Source organism: Larus michahellis, chromosome 5, assembly GCF_964199755.1.
Source record: "Larus michahellis chromosome 5, bLarMic1.1, whole genome shotgun sequence".
NCBI classification, from domain to species: domain Eukaryota; kingdom Metazoa; phylum Chordata; class Aves; order Charadriiformes; family Laridae; genus Larus; species Larus michahellis.
The window spans coordinates 84,814,969-84,830,549 of NC_133900.1; the positions used below are offsets into that span (position 1 = coordinate 84,814,969).

At 39.2% G+C, this 15,581-nt stretch overlaps 1 protein-coding gene across 5 annotated transcripts in view; it reads right to left on the reverse strand.

Moving 5' to 3' along the window:
• The window catches only part of WDR17 (WD repeat domain 17), a 60,147-nt gene extending 45,562 nt beyond the window's left edge, over nucleotides 1–14,585 (reverse strand). For 2 of the 5 annotated variants that reach the window (XM_074588406.1, XM_074588405.1), the window contains exon 1: nucleotides 6,230–6,757. In XM_074588406.1, coding sequence (XP_074444507.1) covers nucleotides 6,230–6,340 — 111 coding nt within the window. In that variant the 5' untranslated portion in view covers nucleotides 6,341–6,757. Of the gene's footprint in view, nucleotides 1–1,943; nucleotides 2,119–6,229; nucleotides 6,758–14,440 lie in introns of those variants that run through there. The other 3 variants (XM_074588409.1, XM_074588408.1, XM_074588407.1) reach the window with 3 other exon arrangements.
• Between the last annotated feature and the right edge of the window lie 996 nt (nucleotides 14,586–15,581).

Here is a 15,581-nt window from a genome sequence, read left to right on the forward strand (position 1 = left end):
TTAGACACTAAGAGCGCATAAATATTTATTTCATAATAGTAACAGATTTGTCTCATTTTGTACAGATCCTCTTCTTTACCTTCCCATATGGGAGCTAAGAGCTTCCTGATTTGATGAAGTTTCACCTGTAAAAATATTATCTTAAATCTTGTTTCATTTGCGGTTTGATTACAGGTAAAATGGATTGTAACACTAAGATCTCTTACAGACGCTAATACAGAATTCCACAATTGTTTCTTTTGGAGTATCAACAGATTTGATTTGTAGGATTTTGCAGTAATCTGTGTTAAAAAAAAAAAAAATCCTATTAATATATTTGGTAGATCTTCCTTTTTGCCTCGATATGAGATAGAAAGTTATTCCTGACTACATGAAACCTAGTCTGTAGGAAAATACTGTTCTAGGCAGCTGAGAATAAGGGAATAAGGAGGATTCCAAGGCAAGTGCTGGAATCTAGAGCAAAAAGGAAAAGGTCCTCTACACTGCTTTTACAATTACCATGATCACACAAACCAGACTTCGGGTTTGGAGATAGTTCCGTTACTAGTGCTACTATTTCCATGTTTTCCATGCAGCTGATTGACAACAAAGGGGCTTTTCTACACTTTTTTTTCATGTCATCAGGACACCTGCATAGTTTAGTGTATTTTCATGGTCTCCAAATGCATATGTCACCGATTAGAATTCAGGCCTGACCAAAAAAATCATTGTTATCACATGGCTATATAGTTATTTCAGCCTAGTTCTGAATGTATGTCTGCAAGCATTGCTGGATATGCCATATTAAGTACTGTATTTAAAATAGAAGAACACATTTGTCTTCTCTTTTTCTACATTAACATTAAAGACAAAAGGTAACTTTAATATGTTTTTTTGCAGAAACTCACCAATAGAAGCCTCGTTCACAAGTTTAATTTAAAACAACCATTTTTAAAGTTATTTATTATTATTTTTCTTAAAGCCTGATATTCAAATGAAAATGTCCCATAAATAAGATCAACATTTAGTTGAAAAAAAACTGCTTTGTGATATATTATTTCCCTGAGTTAATAACTCGTGCGTAAGAAGCATTATTAAGTTTTGACTCTTCATATGGATGTTTCCTATTTTAGTATACGTAAAGAAGTCACATATGTAAAATATTCCGAGCTGTATAGAAAGGAATTTGCACTTTATTTACTAATATTTGCTGTTTAAAAATTGTTACTATTTCCTTGCAAAGAGTTATATACAGTTTTACAAAAAATACTGCGATTGCGAAGGAGCACTTGCTTTGTAATTCAGTACAATCCTACGCAGAAGAAATTGCAATTGTGTGCCATACCGACTGTTATTCTCTTGTACGTATCATGCATTAAAGCAGTTTCCTGCAGACCTTTTCAGACACTATAGATTTCTGTTGAACACACTTGTAGTAGAAGGGAGAAAGCAGCGTCCATCAGAACAGCCTGAGTAAAATGGCAGAAAACTAGAAATGCAGTATAACTGCGTAAATACATACGTATGTATGATTTCACACATGTTATGTTGCCTTTTTTTTTTTTTTACTACAATGGACATTTTTCATACTTTGTTAAAAAAGCATTTTATTTCAAAATAAGGGATGTACAAGTAATTATATTGGACTCTTAAGTATACACTGAAAAAACCTATGCATGGAAAAAAATGTATAGCAGCCTGGGAAAGCTATCAAAGGATGCCCACAGTTTCCAAGGAGATGAAGGGAAGAGGGAGGACAACAAAAACCTTTCTTTTCAATTGGCATGAGCAGAAACATGCTAAGTTCTTCCTTGTTGCTAAATATAGAAAAAAAAACCCCACATTAAACTGAAATTCGGTATACCATAGAGTTAATATTATTTAAAAATAACAACTGAATGGACTAGATACATAGACATGGCTATATACCAATAAGTTAAAGATAAATGCCTAATAATCCCTACCTTAGCATAGGTATCATTTTTTGTAAACCACTTAAGAATTTCCATGTTCATTCCAATACCTCGCTGCTCCCCAAACTGCAAAATCTTGCTCTGGTTGTAGAATGAAATCACTTTACTTGACAGATGAAGGAACTAAACCTTGATGTTCCCAGAATAATGCAGTTAGTAAAGGATGCAGGAGAAGAGACGGAGCATTGTGTCGCACCACACACAAGCCGGCAGTGTCAGTAGCCTGGCAACTGCAGCTCTTTAACAGGCACCATTTTAATTTTAACCTAACTCCTTTTTCTCTGCTTCAGCCACGCAGCGTATTTCGTTGCTCGGTGTATTTCCCGATTGCATGACAATGATATATTCAGAATAATAATAGCTCTTTAAATCCATCACTAAGCACCCTTTAATTATCAAGAGATGTACTTGCATGTTGTAAGTATTCATAACTTCATAACCATCAAGCACAAGCAATAATATCTGCTTATATTGCGTCCATACGATGTAAGACCTGTCCAAATGAGTCCATATGCAATATGGCATGCACGCAAAAGTGAATATACTGTATCCTTACGTTATTCAACATGCTTCTGAATATACAAACCCCTACTTTCTGAACAGCTATAAAAGCGTTCGCATCCTCTGCTTCTGTTTAATAGTAGAAGAAAGTGACAATGGCATTGTCACTATCTTCCAATTAAGTTTGTATGTTTTCTTACATGGAAAGCTTCCTGTCACTCCCGTATGTTCGATATATAAAACTGCTATATCTCATCCAGACTATTGTCCCCAGGTACCAGTAGTATGGTCAATATGTCAATGATAATATAATAATTAAAGACCTTCTTCAGTGATATAAAAGCGGTGTCTCCTTAAAGACACTGGCCATATTTACCCATCTTTGTGGCAAACGCCATTGGAGATGAAAATCGCTCTCCACAGCTCCCTGAAAGGAGGGTGCAGTGAGGTGGGGGTCGGTCTCTTCTCCCAAGTAATGGGTGACAGGACAAGAGGACACAGCCTTAAGTTGCACCAGGGGAGGTTTAGATTGGATATTAGAAAATACGTCTTCACTGAAAGGGTTGTCAAGCGTTGGAAGAGCCTGCCCAGGGCAGTGGTGGAGTCGCCATCCCTGGAGGTATTTAAAAGATGGGTAGACGTGGTGCTGGTGGTTTTTGTCAGAGTTAGGTTGATGGTTGGACTTAATGATCTGAAAGGTCCCTTCCAACCAAGGCAATTCTATGATTCTTTGAAAATGTGACTGGTGAACTGACAGCTTCAAATTCATTACCGTATCCAACGGGACCAGTTTGGAGCACCAGATAATGGATAATGAATTTGTCTTGTTAAAAACATGAAGGTCTTCAAACCTACCAAGAAATCTCTGCACGTCTGCAGGACGCAGCAGAAACCAACTTCTTCCTGATTGTGCCTGCCAGAACCAAGTCTCATGTAAGAACATAAACATCATTAGTGCTAGGCCTCTCCCAACGGGGCTGGAAACCACCAAGCACATTATAGCCATGTTAAGAAATTAAATTCTTATTATTATGTCCAGACACATGACATAAAAGACAACTGGAAATATTCTGGTACATATGCAACTTAAAAGCCAACAGAAAAATCAAATTTACTAAGACTAAACAAAGCAATGAAATTTCCAAAAACTTTAATGTTTCTGGAAGGAGCATTTGAGAATTTAATACATTTCCTAAATTCTATTCTGTTCTATGCTATCTATCCATTACATTTAAATATATTTATATCTATTACTTTATGAATATGGGGAATCTCAAAAGTAAGCGTAAGCACATCAGAAGATGAGAAGAAATCTTACACTATGAAAGCTTTGACAATATGTATATTATCAAAGATCAGCTGTGATGGATTTTAATAGATCTGTAGAAAAAAAAAGAAATAAAGAAATTGTTGCCAGCATCATATTTCAGTTATTATTTCTTAAGAACCAGACAGCTCAATATCAGTTCAGCTACTCCCTTTAAACAGAAATTCTTCCTAATTTGTGTGGAATGCCACAAAATGATAAAGATTTTCCAGTTCTCAATGTGGACAACCACGCTGCAGTTACTAATGTAGGTCTCTGAATAGCCTCAGTGAGACTGTGCACACGCGACTTCAAACAACTGCTGCTGGGCAAAAGATGAGCAAAGTCTGACTACATTAATCATGACAGTCACAATGTAGAATAATTACATAGGTTCATGCATGTACAAACAAAAGTTAACCCCTTCATACTTCCCAGCAGGGTCTAACCTAGGTAGTCTACTGCTTGTTAAAGGTTGGGTGCTAGTTTACTGCTGAGCAATATAGTCAGAGAGTTTGTATGCTTTTCTGGAAAAATCAAAAAAGTTTTTTCTACTTCTGTATACAATTCATGGCAAACAGACCATCCGTGGCTCCTGAAGAATCAGAAGATTAACCAGAGGCAAGAAGAAAGTGCCTTGGACAAGGCTTTTAATTTCAGCAAGGTTCTTCAAGAACACCAGAAGCCTTGGCGAGACTCTGGCAACCAGCATTTGCAGATGACATTTCCTAACTCAGGATAATCCAGCAAGTGTTCAGTTATCCAGGCGCTGACTAGGAAAAGAACACTATTATCGAAAAGATCATTTTAAACAAACAAGTGTCCTGCTGGTGTTCACAGCCATTTTAAACCTCCACAATAAGCTCAGAGCCAAATTACTACTAGAATTAATTTGATCACAGCATCTCTGGCTTCACAAGGGAAGAAGTTGTGGACCTCTCACTGAAGTTTGGAAAAAGTTTGGATTTGAATGGATTCAGCCTGAGACTGAATTTTACAGCAACAAACACTTATTTGAAATCAAAAACAAATATACTAATCCAAGATAGATAGCTAAGGCCAACAATTTAACATTAAAAAGTCATAACTTGGAACAAGTCTTACAAGGGAGTGGTTTTGACTGTCTTGACTACACTACTTACACAGTTTAACTACTAATTCCTTGTTGTGCAACCCCAACAAAATAATCTAAAGAGCAATACTAGGGTTTGAAACACAGCATAGAGAAACGCTGGTATTTCTAACAACGCCTCACCAGCAATGTTGAACTGGGTACCTAATCAACGCGAGGCATCCTATCTGGCAGTAGTAACAAAACCATCACCTACAGAGCATTGGTTAGTCATATGGTACCAGGAATCTAGTTTTCAGACACTGTATGTACTACAAAGAAATACACATAACCATGTCTGATCTCAGTACAAAGCATCTACGAGCTTCCAAAGAATTTTGGTCACATCTTCCATCCCAGAGCTACCACAGCCACCAGAAGATTGCTTTTCTGCTGGCCAACTGCCAAGACGACACTTCTGATTTCAGATAAAGTCACCTCTTGACACTTCTCACGCCCGGATCCCTGAGGAGCAGCTATTAAAAGATAACTCCACATCTGAAACATCCCTATCATGAGTGACTTGTAAAACGAGCAACAGTGGAAAAGTATTAAAATCTGCTCGTTTTTAACACTCATGAGCATATGACTGGCATTCCCAAGTAACAGACAATAACACAATTAAAGCTGCTTCAGTAGCATCTCCCACGTTCTGATTTGATAGCTGAGAATATACTATCAAAATGAGAAACAGAGAGTACAGAAACACATCGTTACATAAAGGAGCTTGATCCAGTGAAAGAAATGTGACTTATATTCGCTTCCCACCATCAATCTGAAAGCAGCAGCAGAACAAGCTTGTCCAAGGCATGCAGTTAATAAACATTAAAAAAAGCCAAGAAATCCTGCAAAGGTTGCTATAGTAACGACTCCTCCTCCTTGGAAAAAAACATTAATAAAAATATACAGATATCCAAGGTACAACTTGGGAATGACCCTAGGTGAATTTAATATCTCCCAAATATTTTTGTTTTACTCAATTACTGCTTATAATTATTTTAGTTTGCTCCATGCACAATATATTAATTCCTCCTAACACAATGAAGTTAAATGCTTCATTTCTATCTCATTACATATTAAAGAATTACTACTCATTAAGTTATGCATCCTAAGAAAAATGCAAGTAGGTGGCCACCAAATTTGCAGTATCTTTTATCCAGCTGGCAACATTAATTTTCAAAAAATTCATTTTAGATGTGCTTATCTATGATGCAAGACCTCATTAAAACTACTAAAAATCCCTTCTTAGTACCACTATGGGAATATTACTTTTGGTACTAGTAATATAATAAACAGCAGCTTAAAGAAGAAAAATATAAAGGAAGCAAAAGAGAAAATATTAATTTAAACAATTCTTACTCGTTGTTGTCCTTCATACCAATCATCTTCATCAAACCAGTGGGAAATATAAGTCATCCAAGCCATGACAGAAGGCACAGTTGAAATAAAAAATACAGAACCTGAACACATGTAAGTACGAGTCCTGTCTTAAAATTTACTCAAAACTCCAATAAGCTACCCAAGGATCAGATCTGAGCTCTGTGATATGGTTCTACATTAGTGAGCTTTACATTCATAAATATATCATCTGGAATACTTTTCGCAGCAATTTAAATGCTACATGTATTGGATTCTGAACTGGAAAACAGAAATCAACACTAAAACAATTACTAGATTATATATTCCAGTATTTTAAATTCGAGCAGATTAGTGCCTCAAACTCTATTTTACACTGCTTCTGAGCTCTGAAAATGAGGTGCTGTTTGAGTCATTCTCATTTGTCTCCTAAAAAATTATTTTCCTTTTTTTTTTTTTCCAATATACTGTCTGCAAGAAATGTGGTTGTGCACAGAAGCTTGTGTTGAAATGTAAAATCCCTTCAGAATCAGGGGAGTGATATGGTTTGGTTGTGTAGGGAGTGGTTTCGACTGGCACAGTAGGAGGAGCCATGATTATCCCAAGTGCCGAACGTCTTATATTTAACAATTTTTTTAAAAAGGGAAAAAAAAAAAGAAAGAGAACAAGATTTGCATCTCTGTTGTTCACAGCCAGCAGAGCCCAAAGGGCTCAGCTACAGCCACCAGCACTGGCTGTGAAATTTAAAGAGCCTAATTTTCACTAATTCATTGGAATGCATCTGCTCCTTTTCTCTCCCTTGGGAGAGTTTCACGTATCTGACTGTATTTATTCCTTCTGCAGCTAGTTATCCTTCTCTGGCATGCTCCCAAGTTTCACCTCAGATTTCCCAGCGCATTATACCAGAGGAAACAAGAGGTAAAAAGAGGAATAAAAGCTGAATCACTCACGCCACAAGTGAGTGCTGCAGCAGCACACTTCATCAGCGGTGCTGTATAGGAGACACTGTCATACAAACCTTCCTGGCTGCATGCTTGCAGCGACTATCAAATCCTCAAAAAAGATTAGTGAGACCTAAACAAAACCCATCTAGAAGCCAGACAACCTCTGCCTTTCTGTACTGGGTTAACGAGCCGTTTCCCCCAAAATTCATAACATAACAAATGCAAAAGCTAGACTCTGAAGTCAATTGTCCAATCGAGAAATACACAAAGCAAAGTAGGAAAAGAAGAGCTGGAAGTACCAGATATCAACCTGGAGTTAGTGGTCAACATGACTTGCCATTTCCAAAGAGCAATTCAGTGTCTTCCCAGAACCACTCTAGCACACGTGGTTTCCATTAGGGCTATTGTATACGCACGCTACCTTCTCAGATACACAGCAGGGAAATAAAGAAAAGCTGCAATACTTTTGCTTTCCAACCTCTTACTCAAAAAGAGAGCTCAAAAGCATATACAGCCTTAAGATAGATTGCCCAATAAATGTATTTGCAATACTCCAGAGAGAATAAAAAGATAAACCAGATCCTGTTCATTTCACGCAGAAACAATTGTTTAATTCTTGCGCTGACACGGGGAAACGGAGGCTGCGTCAGGGAATGTTCAGGTTGGACATTAGAAAAAGGTTCTTCACCAAGAGGGTGGTCGGTTAACTTCTCATTGTTTGAGGTGGAACTTAAAATAGCCATCAATGCTGTAATATAAGATTTCTAGAGAAACACATATAATTTTAAAAACATACTTTAGAGAAACCCAAAATATCTTGCTGGGCCCAGCAACTTCAGCTGTTTTACACTGCCATGTGCATTTTGAAAGGCAAGTGACGTACACAAAATAAGCCATCTAAAAGCACACAAAAACAGCATTCTAGATTTAATGTTGTTCTGGGTCATTTCCCAATGCTTAGCACCTCCTGCATCCACAGTCCTATTAGCCCGTAGTCAAGAGCATTGTCCAGACTGCCCATGGCCATCACCAAGTCACAGATTCCTAGAGTTGCCTGGGGTGGAAGGGACCTTTCAGATCATCGAGTCCAACCATCAATCTAACTCTGACAAAAACCATCACTAAACCATATCTCTAAGCGCTATGTCTATGAATGAGCTTTTGCCACCAAATTTGCTATTATTTAATAATCTGTAGTTGTTATACTGTGCCAAACCAACCATGCACTTATTTTTTTCCAAATACTTTTCCAATCATGGTTTACGTTTCTGCTTAAATCTTATATAGAGAAATATTTAGACATTTGTATGTATCATTTCTTTAAAAAGTCAGGTTTGACGTATTCTTGCCATAAATCAGTAGCATTAAGTACGTTGCAAAATTAAGAATGATTTTCAATTAGCTGACTATGTTTGCACCACACAGAAACTGGTATTTTAGTATGCTTGTCTCCAGATTCGCTGTACCCAATTCTATGACAATATTAATTCTCTGTGAATCCGTGTAGACATTATTTCATAATATGTCCCATCGTAGCTCTAAAAATTATCTACTGAATTACTATATACTAAAGATTAACATGCTACAACTTTGCATTTTCTCTTTTGACAAATTTTGAGGCCACAAAATTCATTGTGGGAGTTAATATCTTCATAACAAAAACCCACAACAAAAAACCCAAGAACAAAATATTTTAAAATTCCTTAAATTACAGAAATTCATTACTTTCATAATTCGTATGGTATTATGTATATTCATTATATCAATAATTATAGCAAAGTCACCAGTTAAAAAGCCTCAGGTTTTATTTATTAATTAGTGCTTTAAGAACCTTTACATTGAGAACATGAAGCATGTAATGATCCTCAATATCCTAAAATGAATCCTGAAATACAATGTTTAAAGTAAGGCTGTTCAATTAAAAAAAAAAAAAAAAGTCATATAATGACACAGCAAATCCGTGTCTCAGTGATCCTGTCATTTGAGGTCAGTTAAGAATTAGATTTCCCCTACTCCTCCCACGCTATTAATGGGACGAACATAAGCAGGGCTCTAAATGGTTGTCCTTTTTTACTTTTCCCCTCATTTGCTCTTTCCCAAGAAGCTGTATGGATTTATCAGGACAAGTGGACAAACAGGATAGCCGGGCCACCTCGCAGTGATTAGAATAAGCTGTTAGTAAGAGACGTGCAACACCATCATCATCACCAGGTCTACACTGGGATGAGACTTTAGCACAACCTTCCCCCAAGAGTACAAGGACAAAAACACAGCTACTTTTAAGACTGAGCTTTATCAGTTTATGGAGGAGATTAGGCTCTAGCTGCCAACAATAGCACTGGATTGGACTTGATCACATATCTTCCTAAGGATGTTCCATAATTGGATCTCGAAAAATAAATTCAATGGAACTTCATAGTCTTTTTTTTTTTTCTTTTTAAGAAAATAAATTAACACCTCTTAAGAACAAAAAAAAAAGTGAGTACGTTTACATGTAAAGTACCGCTGTCACTATGGCTTAGCAGGTGTTTCCATTCAAATGTTGTGAAGAATACATATAACATTTAAGAAAAGGGAAAGTTCAGCATCTCTGATTTTTAAATCCCTTGGTCAAAAGAGACAAAAAGGGCACACAGTATACATATGGGGAAAAATTATAACCTTATTAATAAAGCAATGTCTATACTGAAATGCTTGTCTCAGCTTCATAATCACTACACCTATAAAATTCAAATGTACTCAGAGCTAAAGTGCACCATTTTCTGTGGAAAAAAAAAAAAAAAGAAAAAAGGCAAAAGATCATGTTGTCTGTCAGCAAACAGTAAACAGCAAGAACGACGTTTCATGTATTTTTTGTATCATGCTCGTAGGATTTATCTATGTTTAGCTAAGTCATTCCATTCTAACATGTTCTTCGGAAACATCTTAGTTTATAATAAATTCACATTATAAACTGCAAATCCCTGTCTGCAATGATAATGAACACATTTTAGATTGAATATTTTAATAATAATCACATTTTAAACTGTATTCTGCTAATCTGGATGTTAAGATAATAGTACTTGTTATTTAATTTATTTCTTAAATCTGCCACAGAAATGTACTTAAATATAACAGAAACACTTCCAAAGTATATTTTACTCAACATACCACGAACTTTCGTTAGCAGAAAAAAAATTCAGCATCTGAAACACAAACAAGGCCAGAGAGAACATAACTTGAAAGTAGGCAAAAAAATAATGAAATAAGGAGAAATAATTCTCTCTAGCTGTGAAGTTCAAGGTAATACTTAAAATCCCTCAGATCTCGGTTACATCCCTGTGCTATTTACCATCTGTGCGTGTCTGTTAATGGAGGTGGTGAGCCGGGAGGGTTGAATACCCAAAGCGTGGATGACACCCAGCTGTGCATCGTCTTGTGCAAACTGTACCCTCTCGCACATCTGCAAATACTAATTTTCCAAATTTGGAAAACTTGCTAAAGCTGGACACAGGCAAGATAGAGTTGATTTTACCAGACGGATCAACTCTTGAAAAGTTTGTCTCCAAGATAATGTTCTAAAACACAGAGATTTCCTGCCTTAAGAATTTTTACAGAGTAGTCAGTTTAACACTTCAGGGGCAACCTGTGCTCCAATAACTACAAAAGCAAGAAGAACCCCGAAAAAAACCACCACAACCGCCTCCAAAAAAAAGAAACCTCTTTAACTGCAACAAGATTGCACTCCATTCTCTGGAAACCTGAATGGGATACAACTACATGTATGTTCATAGCCAGCAGGTTTAGTATAAAAAATGTGCTGTAGGTTAGTAACAAATGAATACAAAGCTCTTCTCAACACTGACCTCACACTTGAAAGTGGAAGTCTTAATTTTTCCTTGCTGGCATCTGAACTTATGTATGAAATTAATCTCCAGGATGTGACACATCCTCTTTCATTCCATCATTATCAGTCTCCCACTACAGGTATTTTCAGACAGTAGGTAATAACTAGAAAAGGAAGTTAAGAGAATGAAAATAGTAGCATTAATTAGTGCTCTTAGACCTTGATTTGCCTACGTGGGGGAAAAAAAATAATAATATAATCAACTCTAGCATAAACCTGCAAATGATTCTTTAATCAGATTGAAAAAGAGAATAAACAAGGTTAAAACCAAAGTAATTGGGGTTCAGCTTATTAATAAACTAGGCAATTTATGTCTCATTACGAAAGAGGCTACTGAGTAAGAGGCAAAAGTAGGTTGTCTAATCACACAAGTAAATCCAAACAGTTGTATCTAAGACAGAAACAAAACAGAAGATCTTAAAACGTATAAGTCAAAGGGCTGGGATAAACTCTATTTCCCCAAAACACTGCAAGTAGAGATGATTGGTTTCAAGAGACCATGAAAGTACAAACCACACAACTATAGTATGACAAGCAGAATGGAATCAGTCAAAAGGAGGGAGAGGAAAAAACCCTTAGAAAAAATCAGTCAAACACTGGATGCGATACATATTCAAAAGAGATGGATTTAAACATTTTAAATACAGCGTTTTAAAAAATTATGAAGGAGGAGGTAATTACCAGAGATATAGTAGTGTTATTTAAATCAAGACACCATACAGGCTAAGCAGCTGCATTCAAATTGGAAAGCAGATGAAAGTTCCTGTACCCGAACCGAACTTTTAGTCAGTAGAAGCATTAAGAAAAAAACTTCATTAAGTAGAGAGAAACTTCACCAAGATAAGACCTATAATATATAGCCCAAGAAAAAAAAGATGGCATTAATACTTTTCCATGCCAACAACTGCTTCCGAGTGCTGGGGATCCCCAATCATTGAATAGGAAGTTAGACACTGGACACCAAATACAAAGACTCATCGATGATGAAGACTTTAGAAATTACTAATTATCAACTTGTCTGCTTACACACAGCTTCCCCCATAAAACTGAACAAAGTAGCCCAAGTGGAAACACTAAGGAGGAGCCTTAGTAGAGACGACAGTGCAGTCAAGGTCATCACCATAAATGAAACCACCACCAAAGGACAGGAAGAACTGGAAGAGACAAGTTCCCACACGTAAGACTGCCCTGAGAGCTGGTATACGATACTGTTAACAACTCTGAAGGCAGGCAGCAAAACTCTACAACTATACTGCTAATCTAGTGAATCCCACACATCACAGCAAAACCAAATTCCCCAACCTGTGCTAGAACAGGATAAGGAATAAATGGCCCCAGTGGCTTCAGCCAAGGTGTATTTATAGGATTTAAATTGGGAAGAGAATACCATATGAAGCCTCCGTCCTTCTCCAGTCCCCAGAGCACAGCTCAGCTCCTGCCATAAATAATCACTAGCCTGAATGACACTGTCACTGAATTGCCTATACCCTACAGGTGAATTCTCAGTTCTCATAGCCAGTGGCTATAATTCAAATATTTTATCAATATTTACTTATCTTCTTGTGCTGTGCATCTTTTGCCTTATATTACAAAATATGTGAGTTACACAGTATCTCTACCAGATTTGCTGAAGTAACTCTTGTTGTCCGCATCCACACCAACTCACAGACTGCAGGAAGAGGAAATACTTCTTTCCCTTAGTTACCATCTCCTACCACTGCTAGAAATCAAATACTGGCCCACTGAGTGAAATGGACCATTAGTCACACTCAGTGAGGACTTTCCTATGTTGTTCTTGCAATGTGGAAATTTTTCTCATAGCAAATGACTAAATTAAAAGTTTATCGTTGTGTTATGGGTCCTTTAAATAGCCAGAGCTACTCAATGAGCCCAAGATTTGGTGCAATAGAATGCACAGAAGGACGCTTCTGTTGAAACAGAGATGGAAAAAGACAGTAGATATCTTGTCAGGAAGAATAATTAATAAGTTACCAAAAAATTAGTAAATAAAACAATCGTACCAAGATATTTTAAAATTTTTGCATTATCTGTATTACTCCATACATACTCCATATTACCTTTGCAAGTTCTTTAGATCACGGTGTCGCCATATGGGTTACAACAATTAGCCAAAGATGATTATGGTCTTAACTGAAGCTTCTGATCAGTTCTGATACGCGAAACATAAATAACGGTAATGCAAAGTTAACTTGACTGATTCGTGCAAGGCACTTGTTCTCTAACAGAAACGTTAAAACATATCAGTAATGTATACAGTTGTTCCTTTTAATCAGGAAAGAATTTATTTGCAAATGGCACAACCTAAGGGAATTTCCCCTATTTCAAGACTACAAAAATCTAGGAAGTGCAAAGGTTAGCATACTGAACTTTATTTACAACACTAGGAAATATATCTTACCAGGAAAACTTAAGCAAAGTAACACTTTGCTAAAGCTTGAGAAACATCTGGTTGTTTACTGTATATCTTTATTATCAGAATTCTTCCCCTCTTATGCTCTTACGAATAGCAGGGAACTGCATGTCATGGATAAATTTTTAAATAAGGCATAAAACCAGAAAGCTCTACACTCCTCATATAGAAGAGATTTAAACTCTAGAATTAGTTAGAAGAGACACAACAGAGTCTCTAACCCATGATGCTTGTGGAAGAGTGATGCTCGTGAAAGCATGACCATCAGAGAGATATTCTTGAAACAACAAGTTTGGGGGCTTGAAAAGGAGACTTCCAAGTCTTCATGTTCTACATCCTGCAGCAGTCAAGCCAGTTCTTAAGAACAGCATGGGTTTTACTGATTTTAAAATCCAGGATTATGTCCTTTACTACAGCATTCCAAGTAATTAAAGATCTCGCTCAGACTTTGAATTCACGCCTGCCACTTTCAAGCCTTCCAAAACAGTTTCTCAAACTGCCATGAGACCCTTTCTATGCAAAGCAACATCTCTTCAGACATTAGAGGAATTTATTTAACAGGAAAAAAACTGTTAAATACTTATTTTTTTTCATTTGCAGAGCCCTCTATCTTAAATTTGTTCTGACAAGCTTGGCTCACTTAGCCTGTACTTTGCTTTTGTACTTGACGGATTTTTGTCATTCTCGAAGATCGTTTTTGCCCGCCCCCCACCCCTTGTCCCACCTGGGAAAAGCACTTGAAGTATAAAGAAGCCCAGAGCTCTCTCTCCCTCCCTCCCACACAGCCGAAAAGTCCCCAAACCAACCCAAACCCCCACAACAATACCGTCAGCCCGCTCCAGGACACTTCAACCCCGCCATCTCCCCAGGGCCAGCCCCGTCCCCAGGCCGCAGGGCGGCCGAACCTCACAGCACCACCGCCCGCGGAACAACCGAGCCGGCACCTGCCTCACCCCGGCCGCGGCGGGCGGGAAAGGCCGTTACCGCACACCCCGAGCCCGGTGCCGCTCTCGAGGCCCACTCCCCGGTGCCGTTGCTGGCCGCGGCCCTCACCTACCCGCCCGCGCCGCCGCCGCGCAGCCCCGTCTCCCGGGCAACCCGCCGGGCCCGCCCCCGCCGGCCGCTCATTGGAGGAACCGCCGGCGGCGGGCGGAAGCGGGGCCCGCGTTGCTTAGCAACGGAGCCGCCGGGCGGGCGGGGGCGGCCCCGCGGTGGCCTGAGGCGGGGGGAGCCGAGGGGCGAACCCCCGTCCCGGTTCCGCCCTTGGGAGCCGGGCCAGGGCACGGAGAGGGGAGGTGTTCCCTCCCCGGCACCGTGAGGGAATCGGAGACCGGGAGGAAAGGGAGGATTTGACGCGCTTCAAGGATCCCCGGGGGGTGCCGGCCTCCCAACCCCGGACCCCTCTGTGGTTAAGCTTAAATATTTTAAGATGCTTAAGTGTCTTAATGGTGAGATTAGGGCACTGACCGCCCCCCTGTACTGGGCACTGGTGAGGCCCCACGTCGAGGGCTGTGCCCAGTTTTGGGCCCCTCACCACAAGACAGACACTGAGGGGCTGGAGCGTGTCCAGAGAAGGGCAACGGAGCTGGTGAGGGGTCTGGAGCACAAGTCTGGTGAGGAGCGGCTGAGGGAGCTGGGGGGGTTCAGCCTGGAGAAGAGGAGGCTGAGGGGAGACCTTCTCGCTCTCTGCAACCCCCTGAAAGGAGGGGGTAGCCAGGGGGGGTCGGGCTCTTCTCCCAAGGAACAGGCCATGGGACAAGATGAAACGGCCTCGAGTTGTGCCAGGGGAGGTTTAGGATGGATATTAGGAAAAATTTCTTCACAGAAAGGGTTGGCAAGTATTGGAAGAGGCTGCCCAGGGCAGTGGTGGAGTCGCCATGCCTGGAGGCAGACGTGGTGCTGAGGGACATGGGGTAGTAGTAACTTGGCAGAGTTAGGTTGATGGTCGGACTTGATGATCTGAAAAGTCCCTTACAACCGAGGCAATTCTATCATACTGTGATTCTAAGATGAGGTGAATTTTGAGCCATTGAGCTGTAGCTACACCTGATTTGTCAAGACCGTTGCTCCGTGCTGAGGGGCTGAGAGGAGCTG